The 22,787-nt window shown below is 38.4% G+C and overlaps 1 protein-coding gene across 1 annotated transcript in view; it reads right to left on the minus strand.

Moving 5' to 3' along the window:
- Window positions 1-22,787, minus strand: part of col11a1a (collagen, type XI, alpha 1a) — a 95,819-nt gene that overhangs the window by 30,773 nt on the left and 42,259 nt on the right. Inside the window, exons 24-41 of the mRNA XM_079806527.1 lie at window positions 22,081-22,125; window positions 21,651-21,704; window positions 18,968-19,012; window positions 18,571-18,624; window positions 18,439-18,483; window positions 17,306-17,359; window positions 17,101-17,208; window positions 16,883-16,936; window positions 12,883-12,936; window positions 9,933-9,977; window positions 9,752-9,805; window positions 9,625-9,669; window positions 8,916-8,969; window positions 8,770-8,823; window positions 8,210-8,263; window positions 7,992-8,099; window positions 6,205-6,294; window positions 3,520-3,573 (exon numbers count right to left, since the gene is read on the minus strand). Of these exons, the coding sequence (XP_079662653.1) occupies window positions 3,520-3,573; window positions 6,205-6,294; window positions 7,992-8,099; window positions 8,210-8,263; window positions 8,770-8,823; window positions 8,916-8,969; window positions 9,625-9,669; window positions 9,752-9,805; window positions 9,933-9,977; window positions 12,883-12,936; window positions 16,883-16,936; window positions 17,101-17,208; window positions 17,306-17,359; window positions 18,439-18,483; window positions 18,571-18,624; window positions 18,968-19,012; window positions 21,651-21,704; window positions 22,081-22,125 (1,071 nt within the window). The remainder of the gene's footprint in view (window positions 1-3,519; window positions 3,574-6,204; window positions 6,295-7,991; window positions 8,100-8,209; window positions 8,264-8,769; window positions 8,824-8,915; window positions 8,970-9,624; window positions 9,670-9,751; window positions 9,806-9,932; window positions 9,978-12,882; window positions 12,937-16,882; window positions 16,937-17,100; window positions 17,209-17,305; window positions 17,360-18,438; window positions 18,484-18,570; window positions 18,625-18,967; window positions 19,013-21,650; window positions 21,705-22,080; window positions 22,126-22,787) is intronic.

Genomic DNA, 22,787 nt, shown 5'->3' on the forward strand with positions numbered 1-22,787 from the left:
AATCAAACAAGAAAAAAAATTCACTGCTCTTATAACTTTCAAAGCTTTATTAAGAATCTGTATATATGTAATTCATACAATGCAGACTATATGCTGTTTAATTTTGGGGAGTGGCATTGTGTATGTTGTGTTAGAAGGGAGGCCCACTGTCTTTGACTTTGAAACCCCCTGTATTAAATTTATAGGCTTGTAAAGATCTGGTGTACTGCACTCATTAGTCATGTATAAAGGATTAAAACAGATTCTCCCAAGCGACAACTTCCTTTCAAGGATGTACTTTTAGTGCAGAAAATCCAAATGAGGAGCTTTAGCATTTGAATGATTATGCTCTAGCCTAAAAAACCTAACCATTTTAGACGTTTTTCTGACAGTTTCTTCTGTCAACTGCATAAACAACCCATGAAAACACAGAAAGCTAGATACACCTCTCTGCAAAGGTGCGGAACGTCTTCCTGATATTTTTCAACTTTTACTGTGCGGTTGCTAAGGTGTTTTGCTGATTGTTTTAAGATGTTGCTCTGCAAATGTTAGACTGTTGCTATATGGATGTTTGGACATTGCTATGCAGTTGCTAAGGCATTCTGAGCGTTTCCAACATTGCTATGCTGACGTTAAAGCATTGCTATACAGTTACTAAGTTGTTCTGAGTGTTATTAGACATCGTTATGCTAATGTTAGGGTGTTGCTATGCAGTTACCAAGGTGTAATTTTATGCTAATGTTAGGGTTTAGCTATGTGGTTGCTAAGTGTTTTTAACATTGCTTGACTTGTGTGTTAGGGTGTTGCTATTACTAATGTGTAATGTTATGCTGATGTTAGGGTTTTGCTATGTGGTTGCTAAGTGTTTTTAACATTGCTATGCTGGTGTGTTAGGGTGTTGCTATACAGTTACTAAGGTGTTCTGAGTGTTTTGAACATTGCTATGCTAATGTTAGGGTGTTGCTATACAGTTATTGAGGTCTTCTAAGTGTTTTGAACATTGCTATGCTGATATTAGGGTGTTGATATGCAGTTACTAATGTGTAATTTTATGCTGAAGTTAGGGTTTAGTTATGTGGTTGCTAAGTGTTTTTAACATTGCTTGTCTTGTGTGTTAGGGTGTTAATATTACTAATGTGTAATGTTATGCTGATGTTAGGTTTTGCTATGTGGTTGCTAAGTGTTTTTAACATTGTATTGCTGGTGTGTTAGGGTGTTTCTATTAAGTTACTAAGGTGTTCTGAGTGTTTTGAATATTGCTATGCTGGTGTTAGGGTGTTGCTATACTGTTAATAAGGTGTTCTGAGTGTTTTGAATATTGCTATGCTGGTGAGTTAGAGTGTTGCTATACAGTTACTAGGGTGTTGCTATACAGTTACTAAGGTCTTCTGAGTGTTTTGAATATTGCTATGCTGGTGTGGTAGTGTGTTGCTAAACAGTTACTAAGGGTTTCTGAGTGTTTTGAATATTGCTATGCTGGTGTGTTAGAGTGTTGCTATACAGTTACTAGGGTGTTGCTATACAGTTACTAAGGTCTTCTGAGTGTTTTGAATATTGCTATGCTGGTGTGTTAGGGTGTTGCTATACAGTTACTAAGGTGTTCTGAGTGTTTTGAATATTGCTATGCTGGTGTTAGGGTGTTGCTATACAGTTACTAAGGTGTTCTGAGTGTTTTAAATATTGCTATTCTGGTGTGTTAGGGTGTTGCTATACAGTTACTAAGGTGTTCTGAGTGTTTTAAATATTGCTATGCTGGTGTTAGGGTGTTGCTATACAGTTACTAAGGTGTTCTGAGTGTTTTGAATATTGCTATGCTGATGTTAGGGTGTTGCTATGCAGCTGCTAATGTGTTCTGAGTGTTTGTTCTGACTGTTGTTGCTTTGCAGCTGCTAAGCAGGACTCTTCTGTTTTTTAACATGTTGCTAATTGGATGTTGATATGCAGTTGCTAAGGTATTCTGAGTGTTTTTATTGTTGTTATGCTGATATTGGGGCGTTACTATACACTAATGTGTATAATAACGCCCTATATGAGGCTACTATACGAGGCAACATGTTGATGTTATGGTGTTGCTTTGCATTGCTAAGACTTTCTGAGCGTTTCTAACATTGCTATGCTGACGTTAAGGCGTTGCTATACAGTTACCAAGTTGATCTGAGTGTTTTTAAACATTGTTATGCTAATGTTAGGGTATTTCTATGCAGTTACTAAGGTGTTCTGAGTATTTCAAACATTGCTATGCTGGTGTTAGGGTGTTGCTATGCAGTTACTAGTGTGTAATGTTGTTATGCCAATGTTAGGTTGTTGCTATACAGTTGCTAAGGCATTCTGATTGTTTTGAACATTGCTATGCTGGTATTAGGGTGTCGCTATGCAGTTACTAATGTGTAATGTTGTTATGTTGATGTTAGGGTGTTGCTATGCAGTTGCTAAGGCATTCTGAATGTTTAACATTGCTATGCAGTTGTTTTTATTGTTTCTTTGTACTTTAACATGTTAACATCTGGATGGTAGGCCATTTTTTATGTGGTTGGTAAGGTGTTCTGGGTGGTTTTAATTAAAGTCTTAAATCCCTTAGGGAAAGTCTAAAGGGATTCAGCACCCATCTTAAGTCCCACACCTTTTCCAACAAACCAATAAACCTGTGGTATCATATCATGTTCGTGGTACAAACCATGTGGGTCAATTTATGCACCAAAGTGCACCTGATAGTGATGTTTGCCTTTGCAAGCTGCAAAATAAATCAGTGCACAGGGCTAGTACAGAGTGTCTTCATCAAGCTGTTCAAGGACCATAAAACTTTCTGTTGGGTGCCAAATGTACTCTTACTAGTGGCTGAACATGCCCTTACACTCCTTATCTCTCTTTCTAAATGTGGTTTAATTTGTAGACCCCTGCATCTTCATACAAATGCAAATGTATCCTTTATCAGACTGACACAGTTGAATTTAAAACTCCTCAATGACTTTTCATCCATCCATTCTAATCTCGCAGTGCACTGTCAAGGCCTGAAAAAGAGCAATTATAGGGTGACAATACTAGTCTATTTTTTCCTTAAGAGAAATTAATCGGTGAAGAAAAGAATGTGATTTTTAATTCAAGAAGCTTGAGGACATTCAACATCATGCCGTCACATAAAATCTAATAAAACAGCTATGGTATAAAATGTCAAGAGGAGGTAATTACGAACTGGTGCTGTGAATTTATCTCAAGACACTGTGGTGGTCACCATCACACCCTCTAGCGTTAACTAATGCCACTGCATGTTCTTTTAAGAGGCACTGTGGAAGACATAGATCCAACTGTGTCCGATTCGGTATCTCTCATTCAGAGAGAGTATGAATCAGCTGTGCACTCTTATTTGTTTGTGCGTGTGTTTGGTAGCGAAGAACACTTTTTTAATCCTTAATGGTGTTTTTGAGCCTTAGATCTTCCTGACCATCCCTCAACCCTCTCAGACTCCTAAATATTGAATGCCGCTTTTGGGAGAATGAGCTTTTCACATTGAATGATGGGAAACCATGGAAACAGAGTACTTACAACAGGGCCAGGGGGGCCCTGAGGGCCCTCAGCTCCTTTCAACCCAGGTGGACCCTGCAGAGGGCAAAAGAGAAAGAGAAAGAAGAATAAAATATGGGTGAATAAATAGGCCTAATAAACAGGTTCATATCAAAGTGTCAGAGTTGGCCATTTTCTCTTGAGCATTATCCAACACATCATCTATTGATGCTCAAAGCCAGATATAAACATGTACTGTATGTTTTAGTGCACCATGCCGGAGCAAACAAAACTACCTCCAGCTCATAACCGAGATAGCACATCTAACACACAATATGACCAACACAGGAAAAAAAACTCATAATGGAGATTTCATGTTTAAAGCTTTTGAGAAACCACACTGAAAGTGCTCACGGTTGTTCTTTTTCAAACTTGTGTTCTTGTAAGCATCGTGACTAATAACGTACAAAAACCTGTGACATTAAACCTAGTTCTACATATCTTTCGTGCTAAGTTTGAATCTATTGAATTTGAGAACTGCAGATTAAATGTAATATTATTATAACACAAAGCTATTGGCTTCAGAAAACTTGGAATATAGTGCACAAGTCATATTGAGTTTTGTCCTTTTTGGAACTATTACTTTCAGGATCAAAATTATTCTATTTCTGTGATTTTTTTTTGCTCATAGACTTAACAGCTTTGAAATATTACCTGGAACACTGTGGGAGATCCTGAGAGGATACTACTCTAATACATTCTTATGAACTTTTATTCTGCAATTCCATAAATAAATCCAGAGATATGGTGATCTCATGAAGCTCTCTGGTTACACCAACAGAATTGTGATTTTTTTATTAAAAGGAATAGCTATCCCAAAAAGGAAAATACCTACCCTCATGTTGCCACAAACCTTGCTACATCTTTACATAGATTTGCTGTCAAGCTCCCAAAAGTATACAAATACAACATAAAAGCACCATAAACATATGACATGTGTCCATACGTATGCTTTATTCCAAGTCTGCTAAAGTTACACCAATGATTTTTGATGTTACTGTCATCCAACCTGTGCAATGGACACCATATTTGGGACCCTGGACCACAAAACCAGTCATAAGTTGCACGGGTATATTTGTGGCAATAGCCAACAATACATTGTATTGATTTTTCTTTTATGCCAAAAATCATTAGGATATTAAGTAAAGATCATGTTCCATGAAGATATTTTGTAAATGTCCTACTGTAAATATATCAAAAATGTATTATTAATAGTAATATGCATTGATAAGGACTTCATTTGGACAACTTTAAAGGCCATTTCCTCAATATTTAGATTTTTTTGCACCCTCAGATTCCAGATTTTCAAATAGTTGTATCTCGGCCAAATATTGTCATATTCTAATAAACCATACATCAATGGAAAGCTTATTTATTCAGATGATGTATACATCTCAATTTAAAAGAAATTACCTGTATGACCGGTTTTGTGGTCCAGGGTCACATTTGGTTCAGGAGTCAGAAATAGATAATGATATCAATTTTATTTTGTTCTTCATAAAATCTAAAGTAGGATTTCAGGAGACTCAAGTTATAAGGACCACTTTTATGGCATTTTTATGGTCCTTTTGAAAACATACAGGTTTGGTATGACATGAGCACAAGTAAATTATGACAGAATTGTTATTTTTGAGTGAATTATTTCTATTAATGAACGAAAGTAAATGAGGAAGTGAGAAGCATACACACACCCATGTCATGACAGACTGTTGAGTTCTACTGCTTCTAAACTAATTTGTGCTCGCACAAACTACAACACAAACTGACAGTGGGTTTGGTCTCTTCTGACTGTGGGTTTCATTAATCTCTATTTGAGAGAGAAATCCACAGAACTCGACTGCCTGCTGGTTCTGCCTCTACACGATTGATATTTACTGGCCTCTTTCTCTCACAGGACAGTTGTCAACTGGGGCAGAGTAAAAAAAATCATAGAGCTGACAAGAGCTCTCGTGTGTGTGCGTGTGTGTTGGGAAATTTGTGACTATGCATATTTAAATGAACTTCTGGTTCCATAAACTACACTTATATACTAATATAAAATTAATTTAATATACCCTGTAGATGTGTATGTTTCATGAATCTCCTTGTAGGTGCATCTATGTGGGTGTGTGTGTCAGGGTTCATGGAGGTGCCGTCATGTTTTGTGTGCTTATGTGTGTGAGGGCTTGAGATTGCCTCTCTAAAGGGCAGACACACACGGTGGTCTCAGTAATGACTGTTGCTGTCCTAAGAGAGAGAGAAAAAAAATCACCCCAGTGGAAAACAATCAGGCAGGGCATTGAGAGCCAGCCTGTGCCACTGACCTTGAGATCAGACATCAACAATGAACAAACAACCTCATCTCCAAAAATCTAATTGGCAACATTTCCAATTAAATCATTCTCTGACCAGATAATACATTTAAAAGACAACAACCCAGCCACTTCGAAAGGTGGTAAAGGGATAAATGTGAGCCACAGCCAAATTAGCATAATGTACCTCTGCATTAAACAATGCAAAGTTGGCTTTTTTTTAGAGGTTATACGCCCTATTAAAGTCTTGGTGGAGTGTATTGAAGTCCAATTCTGTGGCTGTAATGAGCCAAGGCTGCTGTCTAACTCTCTGCCTATCTCTAAGATTAGGAGGATGTATTGCAGTGATTTATTCACGACAGGAGCACGATCTTACCGTCACTCCAGGAAGACCTCTTTCTCCCGGGAACCCTCTCAGTCCTGGAGGACCGTCTTTTCCTGAACTGCCCTGAGGACCTGGATCTCCCTGCGGACAGACAGTTGGCAATTGAAAATTTTATTGAACTTCAAATATAATGAACAGAAAATTTATACCAAATGAATTTTTAGCTGATGCTAATGAGCTTTGAACTGATGAAATGATTCTGAATTATTGCTATCTTCAAATCCACAACGGCTAGCACTGACAGTTCAATTCAATTAATACTTCTGACTTCACAGCATGATTAAAACTGAAATGTGTAAATTTTATATAATGAAACACAGGCCTGTTGAAACAAAGTTTTTACACCACATTTTTTTTGGAGGAAACAGTTTGCAATAGGAATGAGTATTTAAACATCAGAAAACACATTGAATGAAAATAACATTTAAACACAAATATGCTGATATGTCCAAATGATGCTAATAAAATTTAAAAGACAATATTTCATACACTACTAAGTTTGGGGATGGTAATATTTTTTATGTTTTTTAAAGAAGTCTCTTGCTCACCAAGGCTGCACTTATTTGATCAAAAATACAGTCAAAATTTTTGTTAAGATAACATTTTCCGCATCATTACTCCAGTCTTGAGTGTCACATGATCCTTCAGAAATCATTATGCAGATTTGGTGCTCAAAAATACATTTCTTATTTTAATACATTTTGCAAACAGTTTAGCTGCTAAATATTTGTTGTGACATTTGATTCTTTGGATTCTAGAAAGTTCAAAAGAACGGCATTTATTTGAAACAGAAATCCTTTGTAACATAAAAGTCTTCACTGTCAATCTTGATTAACTGAATACGCCTCATTGCATAATAAAGTTGATTTACTAACCTACTGACCCTATACTTTTGTAAATTAGGGTACATTATTGGTAGCTCCAAATAAACTTCTGTTCATAAAGCAATAGCTCTGGTAGGTCGACACACTTAAAATTTAAGCAGATTTAATGCAAGCCTGAATAAAAAAGCAATACTAATACTAAATGTGTCTTGAGGGGCAAACAAGTGCAGTAAACTGCAATCAGACGTGCCTGCCTGAGGGGCTCAAGTGTGAATTCTGGAGATTTTAAATTGCTAGAAAGCCCTTTGAAAGACGACCTTTACTTGACATCAGTGTCTCTGCATTTTGATTGGACCACTAAAAGTGTCATATGTCTAATAAGAAGCAAAATCAGGAAAACAACTGCAGAAAGACCGTGAGTATGACCACTCAGACTGCAGCAGCATATTCTGCCTCCGGGGTTTTCACTCACGTCTGACAGTTTGTCTAAAGTGGGCCGATCAAGTGGGCAGATTAAAGTGTCTCCGTTCAGGAGTGACAGAAATTGAAACTGAGACAGGAAGGTTGGACACTCAGAGAAATTCGGTTCGGCTTTTAAAAGCCACGTCTACTAACAATTTAGACTCTATTAAGAAAGGGAATTCAACAATTCTCCACAGTACTGATGCTATAGCACTGGAAAACTTGGATGCACTTGGACAGATCGAGTTTTTGGTCAACAAATGGGTGTTCACTGGCTCTTTTTTTGTCAAAGAAATAATCAATGTGGTTCATAATCAATCATTTTTAGTTCTGTTTGACCTTACTTGTTTGCTAGGCACGTATTATGTAGTTTTCCAATAAAAAGAGTTATTAATATTCCAAAAAAATCAATTATTTTCTGATTGTTCTTGCCATCTATATATTCTGTATGCTATTTTGGCAAAAAGTCATATAAACATGAAAGTCATTCACCTTTGCACCTTCTTTTCCACCAGCACCTGGAAGACCTTGCTCTCCGGGGGGACCAGGGGGTCCAGGATGTCCTCTCTCACCAATAGGGCCGGTTTCTCCTGTTGGACCCTTTCAGGCCATTACAGACATATATTTGTGTGATGTTGAAAGGCAAGGTCCTTATGATTAGCTCAAATGAGAAATACAGTAATAAATACTGTAAAAACATGAGTGCCTACCTGTGGTCCAACAACACCTCCAGGTCCTGGCGGGCCAGTTTTGCCTTGGAAACCCTAGGGGGAAAAAAATCACAGCAATTACCATCTGAAAAAACAATCAATCAATCAATCAATCAATCAATCAATCAATCAATCAATCAATCAATCAATCAATCAATCAATCAATCAATCAATCAATCAATCTATCTATCTATCTATCTATCTATCTATCTATCTATCTATCAATCTATCAGTCATCAATGGACCATAAAATACAGTACAACTATAAATTATATGACAGACTGTCCTGGGCAAAATAATTGTTGCTGCAGTACTTCGCACTAAGTTTATTGATCTTAAATGTGACAAACAAACATCTCCCACTGAGCCACGTCATTATTAATAAAACCTAATTCAGTTATTAATAAAGTTCATTCAGCTCCTGGTTGCTTCTTTGAAGATGATTAGTCTCTCTTCCCAGATGCTCGAGCACCTGATGAGTGATGTCTGCTATAGGCTATCATTTAGATACAGCGATTTGGGCAGCACATCTATAAACATGAGTGATTGGAAACACTTACAGTTTCTCCCCGCTGACCAGGGTGACCGGGCAGCCCATCCTTTCCAGGTGGTCCCTAAAACACAAAAAGTGATGGTATAGATTGTAAATGACACTTAAAGCATCTAAAACGGGATGGATAATACCGCAACACAAACAGGTACTTACAGGGGGGCCCTTTGGTCCTGAGAAACCAACCGGACCCTGGGGCCCTTGAGGTCCCTGGAACAGACAGGAAAATTAGTCTACTCTTTTAATTGGTTTTACTTAAAAGGTAATAAAGCAGGGCAGGTTGTCACATTGCAATATCAGCATCAGAATATGTCTATATAAAGAAAGTTATCAGAATCTCAAATGTGCGCTAGAAGTGAACGAGTCGAAAGGTGGAAAAAAGGAAGCAACATTTATAAATACTCACAAAAACAAAGCATCAATAAAATATCACCAGCTGAAACTGTTGAAAGTGCTATGTAGGTATAGTCAACGGGGTTTGACATGCTTAAAAACATCCTACAGATTCAGACTGACAAACAGAATAAATAAAGAGGAAAACACTGAAAAGTGGAGGAAGAAACAAGAACAGGATTTCACAGCAGAGATAAACAGCGCAACATCGGATTTCGAGTGATGTGCGCCTTGGACAACAGCCTTCCAGTGGTCTAATGCTCAAGAGCTCTTCATAAATCTATAATAGCTTCCAGACGAAAACACAGGTCTGGTGGTAAGTCCTCTTATCTGGAGTACACCCACATGCTGGGCTAATCCTCACTGCGCTTCCTGCAAAAGCACCCTCTCGGAGCGCGTACACCATCTCACTGTAGATAGAAGGATGGGATGAAAATGTTTTCTGCTGCAATGCATTCTTGGTGGCACTTACTCTCTCTCCGGGTGGACCAGGTGGCCCGTCGTTGCCCGCTGTGCCCTGTGGGATAATGAGAGATTTAATTATAGGGACTGTGTAATGGAAGTGATTGACAAAAAACACAGGCTGAAGGAAGTCATACCTTAGGGCCTGGTTTTCCTGTTGGGCCTCTGGCACCGCGTGCGCCACGGGGACCCTACAAATTCAGCATATTTAAGACTTGGTGACTTGCATAATTAAACTCAGCATAAATGCTTATTATTATAATGCAAATTTAAGTGAAAATGGAAGGTGATTGGGGGAAGTGCCGAAACAGTACATACCGTCGGACCTCTTTGCCCCCTTGGACCGGATTTCCCTGCCACCCCCTTTGAAAAGAAAGAAAAATGAGTGTGGTAAAAATTGAGGGTGAATTCAATAGCTACACAAAGCAAATCCAATTGGCGCAGCTGTTGCCGTTCTTTTTGCCAAGATGAGATGGCAGTGTGTATGGGGGAAAACAAGCATTGGATACCTTCCCCTAGGATTTATGGGAGCCACAGCAATATTTGTTTCAGATGAGGTGTAGTAAAAGCACACAAACATACAGTGGCATTTTGCTCACTGCACATGATCTAAAAACTACTCTGAAAAAAAGAAGCTAAATTGCCATTTATTTATGAATAATTACAAATGCTTAGAGCATAGTTGCTTTCGCTGAGAGGTTTCCCATGAACAATATTGGACAAGGTTTCATTCCAAGTGAGAGCGATTCCCAAAGCAGGGAAATACTTGATTCGTTTTCCTTGGTGGTAGTCATCACCATTTACCGTTTCTATGCCATATATAGGCTAGGGGAGCGTGATGTACTGTTTGCAGACTCAGCATGTGTTGAAATTTTTTCATAGTTTTACATCTATTGGGAGGTTACTGCTTAAGAAATGCTCATAAACATATACAGTATACACGTATCCATTGCTTTGAGAAACAAAATGCAACTAAAATGTAAGTGGAATTTTACACAGTAAACCACAGACTCTCTTTAGCACAACAGTGCTACTAATGTAGCTCAATGCTAACACGTGAAAAAAGGCTGCTAGCTCCCTAAACCAGGTAATATCAGTGTTGAAAGTGATAGCTAATAAAACAAAACAAAATAAAATGTGCATCATTTGCATAGGGGATAAGCTAAGCTAGTAAGCTAATCGGCATGTAGCATGATAAGCTGGTACACTGAGCAGTAGCTTGAAATAAGAAAAGCTAACTAAAAAACAAAACAACGTTTAATTTCGGGGCACAACCTAACGTGGGGTTAGTTGTAACACGCATGGTTTAATACTTTCCACACATGCCAGGACGACGGAACTTAGTGTATTTACTAGCTGCCATATCAAAATTATTTAGAGAAAAAAATGCGCCAAAACTAAAAAAAATCGTTGGAGGATATCGCTGAACATTTATTTAACCATAGCAAAAGTAAATTTCTAACTTAAGTTTATTTTTCATCTCTGTTTTTTGTGTTTATTTAAAATTAGACAAATATGATATTATTTGAATCTTATATCTGTTATTTACTGGGTGATATAGTTCTTTAATGCTGATCTAACCAGCAGAAGACACAAGCCGCGGGTTAAATCCCAGTTGCGCAGATGGGTGCGTTGTAACACTGCGTTATAATGAGCCCCTATAAGAACTACGCTATTATATTCTATACTTGTATTCATTCTTTTGAGAAACCATGAGAAAAGGGTGAATAATGACTGAGAGTCAATGTTCAGAAATTATTCATTATTATTATGTTTTAAACTATTCTGTATTTAGCGATGTGTTTGTTGTCAACTCAAAAATGTGTGTATTTTTAATGATTAAAAAATTTATAAAAAAAAAAAAAGTTAATAATTGTATTTTATTGACAAAATATTTTTGTTTGTCATGGATATTTTTTGGATTATATCAGGTAACATTTTAAACTGTCATTTGGTCATGTTACAACATGCCCCCCCACCTATGGGGCATGTTGTCACATTTCACTTCCATTCTTTCGGGGTAAATCAAGAAAAAAGTATACACTGTATTAAAGGGGTGGTTGCATGCGATTTCACTTTTTTAACTTTAGTTAGAGTGTAATTTTGCTGCTTGAGCATAAACAGTATCTGCAAAGTTACAGCGCTGAAAGTTCAATGCAAACAGAGATATTGTCTTTTAAAGTTATGGCAGTTTATTGCCTACAAAAATGGCCGGTTTGGACTACAACAAGCTTCTTCCCGGGTTGGTGACATCATAAACCCCTGCTATTAACATAAACACTGCCCCCGTGAACACGCAACAAAGTGGGCGAAGTCACGTCGCAGTCATTACGAAAGAGAGAGAGAGCTGTTGCAGAACTACAAACTACATTTGGCCATCTAACCAATCTAAGACCATTGCGTTTTTCGGAGGGATGGACTTTACAGAAGCAGGAAGCAAACGAGCCGTTCAAAGGACAATGGAGACAGTGGTGTGGAATAAAGGTAAAATATAAGAAAAATATGGCGTAAAAAAAAAAAAGAAGTATTAAGACATGTTATACTGCGCCCCATAAATATAACCAAGCCTAGAAAAAAACTATAGAACCACCCCTTTAATTAAACAAAACCACATAATTGTACTAGACGTGTGAAATTAATGTGGGAAACAATAAATACTCTGAACCCCAAGTGGATTTACACAAACTGAGAAAGTTAAAAAGCGTTAGGTTGTGCCCCGCTCTCCCCTACAGCTTTTGTTATATACTATTGTAAGCAAAATATAACTTGAAAGACATTAATGGTCATAATAATATAGTTTAGACAACATACCTGTACATTATAAAGCGATTTTGCAAGATTTCTATTCAGATAGTGGAATTTCTCTGGACTTAAATTTGAATGACACTACCTCGATTTTACTGCATACCATGTAAAACAGCCTTAAAGGTAAATTTAGGCGATGTGTGATAGGTAAATACAAAGGCAAATGTAAAGGTAAACATGAACAGAAAATACATGTAAAAGAGACGACCTTTGACTTAATGGATTCACAGGCTTTTGCATACTTTCTGAAAGTGAATAGTTTTCCAGATGCGCGATCATCTTTGAACCACGTAAAAACAATCATTCCAGCATCTTTTGTTGTCATGTATTGATTCGTGTCCATGTTTTTGTACAAAGTCATCATACAAATCCTTTCATAAAAGGAATCAATCAGCCTTTTTCATGTGTTTGTTATAATGCAGTGTGCACTTCACACAAAGCAGGTTGGAAGAATCCATCTCACCCTGGCTCCTTTCTCTCCGTTGGCTCCTGGGAATCCGGGGAAACCGGTCGAACCCTGCAAATCAAAGAAAAAGACTTAAGGGAGGAAGGGAAGGCAGCAAGGCCTGCATATTAATGAGGGATGAACTCCAAGAGTCCCGACTGATTCCGACAGTTAAATGCCATTACAATCTGTTAGCATTAGCATCTTTGGTTTTGCTACTTCTACTGTAGAGTATTAAATAGCTGTGAGACTCCTTTGTCCCCAGCTTTTTTCGAAGAATAACAATTCAGCGAGCGGTAGACTTGAATGCGTATGATATATCCCAAGATAAACAAGGCTGATCTCGATTGTCAGTTTCTTTGTTTAGACTAAGCGCAGGCGAGCTCAGGAAGGGATCGCTTGTCGGAGTGGAAATACAACAGGGTCCACCAAGGATGGAGGACGATATAATCAACCAAAACAAATGTTCACTCATTCAGATAAACAACCAAACAGAGTCAAGATTAAGAGTCACTACTGATGAGTCTTAATCGCACTCATTCTCACTTCCTGTCTGTTTCTTTCTCTCATTCTCAATGCAGTAAATTAAAAACAGCTTACCCACGTTCCTCAATCCTGGCAGCGGTATAAGCGTTCAAGAAAGAAAATCAATACACTGTTTAACACATTCATTTTAAGGCCAGGCCTCAGAGTCACGCCCTGCAGAAATCAGGTTTGATTTACCACAAAAGATATTATGAAACTGCATAGGTGAGACACTGACGAATAAGCAATGACACTCTATAAAAATGGCACAACTCGGAAGCCAGTAGCCACTCAGACGGTGATGACTGGTCTTCAAAAGTGCACTCCATGATAATTTGAGAGTTGGCAGGCTGTTTGAATCCATTCCAGAGATGATGGCATGTCAAAGTGCTTGTAATCACATCCCTTGTCTGTCGTACGTTAATGCTGCTAAATAGAAGCAGATTTACGACACTGTAAATCTAGCACCGTAGTCAGCACCTCTGCTAGGACTGGGCTTTATTCCATATTATTCCAGTCGATTCAAAGGTGAAATATGTTTCTACTCCATTATCTGCACCAAAAGGAACTGCAAAAATGGAGGTTTCACAAACACTCTGCCATTAGCCTGAGAAACCAAAACCTCACGCCACCGGTTGAGCCTGTCAAGTCAATCCGGACATTCAAACTAACAGAGCGAGGTTCTCCACTATGTATACTTGCATAATATTGGGCCATATTTACTAAACAGGGCAAATTAGCGTGACAGCGCAATCCTACAGAAGTGCAGATGGGAGTGGAAAGTTCTGCGTGTGATTAACTGACGCATGAATTAAAGAACACAGACGGAGCCGGATCATTCCCATAATAATCAACGCAATCTACCAAGAGCAGCACAAATAGTGTCTGGTTTAAGACATGCTTTTTTTACCTCAAATTGACCTCAAAATTTTTACTTAAAAACATTTCATTTCACTTGCAACGTTGGCCTTCAATAGTGTACTATAAAAAAAAGTATAATTGTTACCAAGCCCTTGACAAAATGTAAAACTAAAAGAGTAAACATTTAAAAAGGGACAAATTTGTACCAACATAACAAAAAAAAGGGAATATCAGCAAATACTTTTTATATAGAATAGTGTTGTCACGATACCAAAATTATGACTTTGATACGATACCAGACTAAAATACCTCAATACCAATACTGAATCGATACCATGGCAAAAAACAGTAAAAATAATTGAATAATATGACAGAACTTACTATTCATTGTTTTATCATTGTTTTAGGGTTAAAAAAACCCCTAAAAACTCACTTGGCCGGCATGTTCCTGCCATGCCCTGCTTCACACAGGATCTTAGGTCTGGCCCTTTAAGAGCTGCACGGACCAAATTCATTGTTACACCCGATTTCTCATTCAACTCTGTATATGTTCACTAAAGACATATCCAACTGCTTTTACCCAAATACTCGCCAGGACGTGCATTTTTACAGATTTTTTACCATTCAAACCCAATAATCCACGAAACTGGGCGTGTGGGCGGCTGCACCCCTGCTATCACACATTGACGCAAATTAAGAAATACTGCTCTTATTAGAGTGCTGTCATTTTTAAAGGAGCGGTACAAATACAATTTCATATCGTACCTAACTTACCCAGTCGACTAAAAATATTGACGTCGACTTAGTCGATTGTATCGACCAATCGCGACAGGCCTAGTTTTATTAACGCCAAAAGAGGGTTTGCGCTGGAGCAAGCTGTTAGTAAATCTGGCCCATGGAATGTTAAATGGAGTGGTCTGCTGAAAAGTTCAGTCATCTAATGTAACAAAATAAAAACAAAGCTCATTCATTTTAATAAATATTAAATAAATGTTCATATTTACAAAATGTGATATTGTTGTCTTTATAATATCCTTTTAAGATGGCGGACGCAGCATGTTTGGTAATGAAAGAAAAACTAATTCAGTGGCTCAAAGGATTGTTCACCCAAAACCCCTAACCCTTACTCTCAGGTTGTTCCAAACTGATAAGACTTTTGTTCGTCTTCAAAACCTAGATGAAGAGATTTTAAATGACATCTTAGAGCTTTATGTCCCTCGATTGACAGCTACGCAACTTCCAAATTTTCTGAAGAGAGACGATCGCTTTGTATGATGAACAGATTTAATTTAGGCTATTATTCACATACAAACATTCATCAACTCACATCAGTTATGATAGACGGAAGTTCAATCATGCTTGGTTGAAGTGTGAGAACCAATGAGGTTAATTCTCATGTTACGCAGTACGTTTGAGCTTCCTCAAGAACCAATGAGGTTAATTCTTGTGTTACGCAGCACGTTTGAGCTTCCACAATAACCAATGAGGTTCATTCTTGTGTAACGCAGCACGTTTGAGCTTCCACAATAACCAATGAGGTTCATTCTTGTGTTGCGCAGCTTGTTTGAGCTTCAGCAAGAAACCAATGAGGTTCATTCTTGTGTTGCGCAGCTCGTTTGAGCTTCAGCAAGAAACCAATGAGGTTCTTTCTCGTGCATCAAGCATGTACAGTTGAGCTTCTGTTTATGTCCCCATATCAATTATTAAATGTGAATATAAGCCAAAATTCAATCTGTTCATTATATAAAGCAATCGAGTCTGGACTAATTTGGACTAAACCGCTCAATTCATATGGGTTAGTTTTATGATCTCTTTTTGAAGTGGTAGTTGCGTGGACTGTCAATTGGGGACAGAAATCTCTCAGATATTGAAGATAAACAAAAGTCTTACGGGTATGGAACAACATTAGGGTGAGCAATTGGGGTGAAACCCCATTAAATTAATCATATAATGAAAGTACACGATTTTGGATGCACCAACAGTGTGTGCAAACAGTGTGTGCAAAATTCTTCCAGTGGCGTAAGAACATGTTTTAAAAACTGAATATTCTCAAAAAACAAGTCATTATCTTAAAAAAGCTTTTTATCTTATGCAGTATTGCTACTCGTGTGTTTCTTGTTTTAGGATGTTTAGATATTTTTGATGAACAAAAAAATAATTATTATAAATTATAAATGACTTTGCAAATGAACATTTTCCAAGAAATGCACAATATTGTGAACTGAAAACTCAAAGTCTTTCCAATTGTACCAACTAGTTGCCTGTAATGACGTCAAACTTATAGAAGGTTTCCAGACTTGAAAGACCATTTAAGGTCTAATTTGGGGCTGGCTTGAGCCAGATTGGGTACTGCTGTTACAGCTGATGCTGTTGTTGATGAAAGGTGCTGAGGTCTGACACATGCATCTGTGCTCAGAGTTCTCCTCACTGCCTGCGTGACCAGCATCCCCAACAGCACAGGGAACAATCCTGGCATGAGCTCCTCATTTTAAAAGAGCCTTACTCGGTGCAGCATGCATAATGCATTCTCAGGAGGGCATTAGTTCATGCTAATGAGCCAAGTTGTTGTTTAGCTCATAAGCGAAACAATCGTGATGCAGGTACAGGTGTCATGTTCAATTTAAGTGCATACCTTTGGCCCTTGACGTCCTGGATAGCCAGGCAATCCCGGAACACCAAGTTTGCCCTGGAGGAAAACAAGCCAAAGATCATTAGTGCAAGAACATCTTTGGACAAACAAAAATCTAATTTAATATTAATATTCAAAACACAAACTCCGCATCAGTTCCCTATTCCCCACGCCTCGCTAATCAACTAATCACAGTAAAACGAAATCAACAAGCAGTGTACCTTTTCTCCAGCAGGTCCCAGGGGTCCAGACTCACCGTTGGGGCCCGATCGACCCTTCGGGCCCTCCGGTCCATCCTCACCTCTGGGTCCAGCCAATCCAAGTTCCCCCTGATCATACACAGAAAGCAATCCAATCACTGCGGCCCTTCATAGGGTAATATTAGCATGGGCTAGAAGCCAGCAAGGCTGGATGCTGTTTATTTACCCTGTCGCCTTTGAGACCCATGTCTCCCTTGAAACCCGGGAAACCGTCCTCACCCTGAAAAGTAGGATGAGAAAAAAAGACATTATGGAAAACATATACTGATGAAGATATAGCTTCTGCATATAAATGCAGCAATTAATTCTTTGTAGTTGTACTAGACTTCCATCTGCTGACAATGACGCAGTACTGCAACACTATCAATGACTCTTATTCAGGTACAATATTGTGTATATGGAGCTTTTTAAGCTGAAATACACTTGAATAAGAGTGTGTTAATGACTAAAAGTGAGCTAAAAGTATGCTAGTTGTTATGCTTTATGGTGTTGATTTATGATTGAATTCTCCTTTTCTGTCACTAAGCACCAGTCTTTCACATTCCTGATGCAACTTTGTGACCTGCATTGTCACCTCAACTAATGCTTTATTTATGTGGATATGGACACGGCTAGACACTCAGTTTTGTTATGATCCCAGTGTCAATTGAGCATCATTCTCAAACATTTTCTCAAACGCAAGTTACATAATCAGGTTACTTTTTTCAAGTAACTAGTAAAGTAATGAATTACTTTTTCATTTACAACAAAATATCTGAATTACTACTGATTACCAATTCTTGTTTTCTGTCACTAAGCACCAGTCTGAATCTTTCACATTCATTTGCATGATGCAACTTTTGTGACCTGCATTGTCACCTCAACTAAAGCTTTATTTATGTGGATATGGACATGGCTAGACACTCAGTTTTGTTATGATGGCACTGCAATCCCACCGTCAATTGAGTATCATTCACAAACATTTGAAAATGCAATCTGATTAGCAATCATTTCAAAGTGTGTTGATGGTTTTTGAAAAGAGGTTTACGTGGATCTGGACGTACTTAATGGTGATGGAGTGATTTTGTGTCTTGAATAAGTGTTACAACACTCTCTCTGCATGACTAAACAGCACTTATGATGGGATGTTCAAGTGCACACAATGTGGAGTAGCTAATGGACTCTTTATATGCAGATTTACTGACCAGTATATCATTGCAGTGATTCTTAGTACAAGTTATAACATCTAGCTAAGGGTACACCATAACGCGGACGCTTTCTCCCTATCTTCGCTCAGAAAAGATGTGGATTTATGCATACCTTCTCTCCTTTGCCTCCCTTCAGACCACGGACGCCGTCAGCACCCTATAAGATGGAGAGCATGTGATCAAGCAAAGCTCACAAACTCATAGCACACCAATAAATCTTTATCAAACACAAAAAATGCTTTACCTTCACACCGCGAGGGCCAGGATAGCCGATGGGGCCCTGGGGACCAGGCTGGCCCTGAAAATGACAACATTGAAAAATTATGAAATGTGTGTGGTGAGGAATGAGAATCTGTGGCTGAAGTAACCTTGCAAGAGGTTTAAAGCTAAACACACTGATCAAAAACTGACTTATTAATCTGAAATTGAATTAAACATTTAAACTAATTGAGAGTAAATGTATAATGTAAAAATGGCAGTTAAAAAAAACATACTCAAGGAAAAAATATTATTTGTTCACTTTTTTTGCAGTTTTACTGGTCTGATAGCTAACTGATCATAAAAAGATAAATCCCCCAAAATCTGATTGATTAAGACATATTCAGTGTAAATACTCCCTAAAATTGTGTTTACTTGCTTACCAAAGCTCCTTTCTCTCCAGGTGGACCCTCTTTACCAGGATGTCCCTGTAGAATAAAGAAAGATGTTTATTATAAAGTGACAGATAACATAACCAACTTTTTAGTGTCTGACAATAGCTAAAGCTGTAAGTCATAAAACACATTTTCTCTATTATGATGATCAGTGTTGGGGGTAATGCATTACAAGTAACGCAGGTTACTTTTTTTCAAGTAACTAGTGAAGTAATGCATTGCTTTTAAATTTACAACAAAATATCTGAATTACTACTGAGTACTAAGTACTTTGTTTTCCAATTTATTGACTGACAGCTCTCCTGTCGCCATGTTGAGAGAAATCAGGAGTGCAGATGTGTTGTGTGCACTGTGTGAACATGATGGCTATTGTAGTTCTAGACTAAATGTAAACATGCATTTACTCATGTCACTAGCACAAAAACAGATTCAGTATTCCTCAAAATGAAGTGAGAGTGTTGAACTTTCTTCTCCTGTGTCCTATTCTTCAGCAAACCAGAATGGCTGCACAGCTGAAAGGTTTGTTTGAGCAGCGCCCTCTATTGTACAGGCATAAATTTGCATTTCCTTCAGCCTGAGGATTATTCAATTCACTTTCGGGTGTGAACCAATGGGGTAATCCAGCCCCCGGAAAGCGTACCTTCCATTGGGGCAGCCATTGCTAACCAAGCCATCACCTGCTGTTAGCATCCCATTGACTCCCATTAATTTTTGTGTCACTTTGACAGCGAATAACTTTGCATCTGAGGCGTTTAAAGACTCCATTTGTCCATTGTTTATTTCTAAAGAAACACGACAATGTATAAAAGGCTCCATTACCTTGTAGCTTACACTATCGCCCCGTAGAAGCCGTTTTTGTAAAAAATAGACTAACGATTGCGTCATAGCCGAGCGACTCTCGACGCGCAGTAGAGAAATTACCGTATAGACTGGAGGAGAAGCTCGCAGGCAATCTTTTACTGTCTATGAGGCAATCGTGGAGGCATAAAGTCCAATAAAGTTAAGGGAGAAGCATGTGGAGAAGCCCATAGAGAGCCAAAAGCCAAAAATATTCCAACAACGTGATTCAGATTTGACTTTGCACAACTACTAGAAGACTTGCCACTGTCAGACAGGTTGCTCACGTCACATCTACGTCGTCAAGCTCAGTCTGAGGCTGCGCAGTACACACAGCCATCAGGAAGTGAGTGCTTCTACTTGACTTCACTTTTTCTCTGTGAAGTCTATGGGGTCGCTGTGTCCATTTCTTTTACTGTCTAAGGTGTGAACGGGTTTTTACATTTGCCGAAAAGAGAACTTTTTATGTCTTATTAAAAAACAAACAAGCAAGCCCAGGACGGATGAGAAAAAGTAACACAAACGTAACATAACTACGGCTGTCCAAATTAGCGTGTTTATGCATGGGATTCATTTTTATCGTAGCATCCGTTTTTTTTTTCGTCATCCTTTGGCTGCAGTACAGCATATGATCGCGCTATCATTCAATCAAGTGCTATTAAACCATTCAAGCGAGATGCAAAAATAAGAACTTAAACCTTTTCTGGCTGTCAGTGAATCTCCTTCTCTGTGTGACACACACAGGACTCACACTGGATTCACACGGGCGTCGGCGTTAACGCTTGGCTGAAGCTTCGTGCTGATGCGACCATCATAGTGACAACAGCCAATCACACGTCTGCTCTGGGGTTGCATGAACGCAATCGGCTAGCGTCTGCTCTAGGGTATTTGCATAGGGCGATCTGATTGGATGACGCCTGCGTTGGCGCTTGAAAAAGTGAGAAATCTTCAACTTCTGCCGCTTGCAATGCGAGTGAAGCGACACGACGGAACCCATAATTCAGTTCGGCAACGCATTACGTCACCCATTCAAAATAAATGAGAAGGGTTAACGCCGACGCCATCACATTAAGTTCTCTTTTGTGCTTTACACACAAGACAAAAACACACAAAAGTCTGCCAAAATGTCCGATTTGTCAGTTAAATAAAGTCTTAAATGACCGTAAAAAGTCAGGACATCGGAGGTGTCAGATTCGCGTCATGTGCGGCAGGTCTTAAAGTGACAGCAGCCAATAAACCTGCTGCTGTGATGTTCTGTCATTAATGTTAATCACAGAACAAAAGACAAAGAGAAAATCACTCACTGCTCTTGACTGAACTTTTGTAGCTTTAATAAGGATTAATCTATATTTAATTTAAAATGTATGCAGTGAAGTCTGTGAAGTGTTTGATAGTTTATTCAATTGCTGTTGGCCAATATTGCATACCTTTTAGATCTCATATTTAAAATATGCCGTCTTTATGTTGTTTCTACATTCATTTGGAGATTAAATGTGAAATTATTACAATATAAAAACTTTAGTTAATCGTTAGTTGTAATCGACTGACAGCACAACAGTAACACATTACTTTCCAACACAATTAGTTACTTTTTTTTTTAAAGGAATGCAATATTGTAGCACTTTCCCCAACATTGATGCTGCTATACTAACAATATAGAGCATGTTAGTATGCAAAATGTGTATAAAGATAAAGAATCAGCTGAGGCCTTAGTCACATTTTTAGACAACAGTCTAAATCATGATAATGATACCGTGAAATGTATTTCAATCATCACCTATCAGTAGTTTAGTAGACATTAATCACTTGATATATCAGTATCAATGATACTTACAGGAGGTCCATCTGCGCCAGGCAATCCAGGCAAACCAGACCTTCCCTGAGGACCCTGTATGAAGAGGCAGAGAAAAATAACTTCGATTAGATTAAGAGGGATTTCTCAGACCACAGATGCCCTACAGGAAATAACATGCACTAAATAATGAACCAGCTGTCTTGTGAAAAAGGAAGTACGCTCGAAAATGAATGCATGTTCCAATGATGTTTTGAGATTAAATCACATCTATCCTGCACTGAAGCTCAATTTAATATTTGTATTTATCCATTTATCCAAAGCAAATGAGCAAGAAATACAAATATAAGGGATAAACAACCAACAATATTATCTAAAGCTTTAAATCACCATGATATGTTGGATAATGTTTCTTTTTGCTCTCATTCTGTTCTCCTGAGAATTCTATGCATGAAAACTAAGGAAGACTTACTTTTTCTCCAGGCGGTCCGATAGGGCCTTGTGGACCTGGAAGACCCTGTACAACAGAAAACAGACAGCAAACGTCAAGCTTTGTTGCCATGGCAGCAGGGCGGGGGAAGATAGAGGGATAGGTGTGTGGTAGAGAGGAGTCATATCTGATGACTTGCACCCAATAATAGACGTATTGTATTGTCCCTGTGTGTGTGTTGGCAGGGTCATTCATGTTTGCACAGTTTGCTTGAAGTGTGTGTGCGTACTCACGCGATTACTGTGTGTGTTTACAGTGTCTGACTCTGTGTATTTGTGAATGTAAGAGTGTGTGTGCTGACCAGGACTTCACTCCAGGGAAATTTGAGCTCACTGCTCTGATTCGACCGCTGCAGGTGGGGCGTTATGAATGAGACGCTTTCAGCTGCCCACTTCCTCTGGGCCCATGCAGAAGCTTACAGAAATATTTCAGATCATTTCACCGTGCCCTCTGAGATTCAGTGGGACAAAGCCGTTCGGAAGTAAGATTGAAAAATTATGGCGGGGATGAGAAATTACCACAAAGTAAAATGGAGATCCATGAATTGGGCTGAATAATAATTCAGAATTCAGCCCATAATTGAGCAAAATCAAAGCCATCGCTGTAAAATCACTGTAAAAGTTTTTCGAAGCTGTAAATAAAACACTACAGTGCATTTTACGAGAAAATACAATTACATTTTTTTCTAC

The sequence above is a fragment of the Gobio gobio genome, assembly GCF_949357685.1.
Source record: "Gobio gobio genome assembly, chromosome: 23".
NCBI classification, from domain to species: Eukaryota; Metazoa; Chordata; class Actinopteri; order Cypriniformes; family Gobionidae; genus Gobio; species Gobio gobio.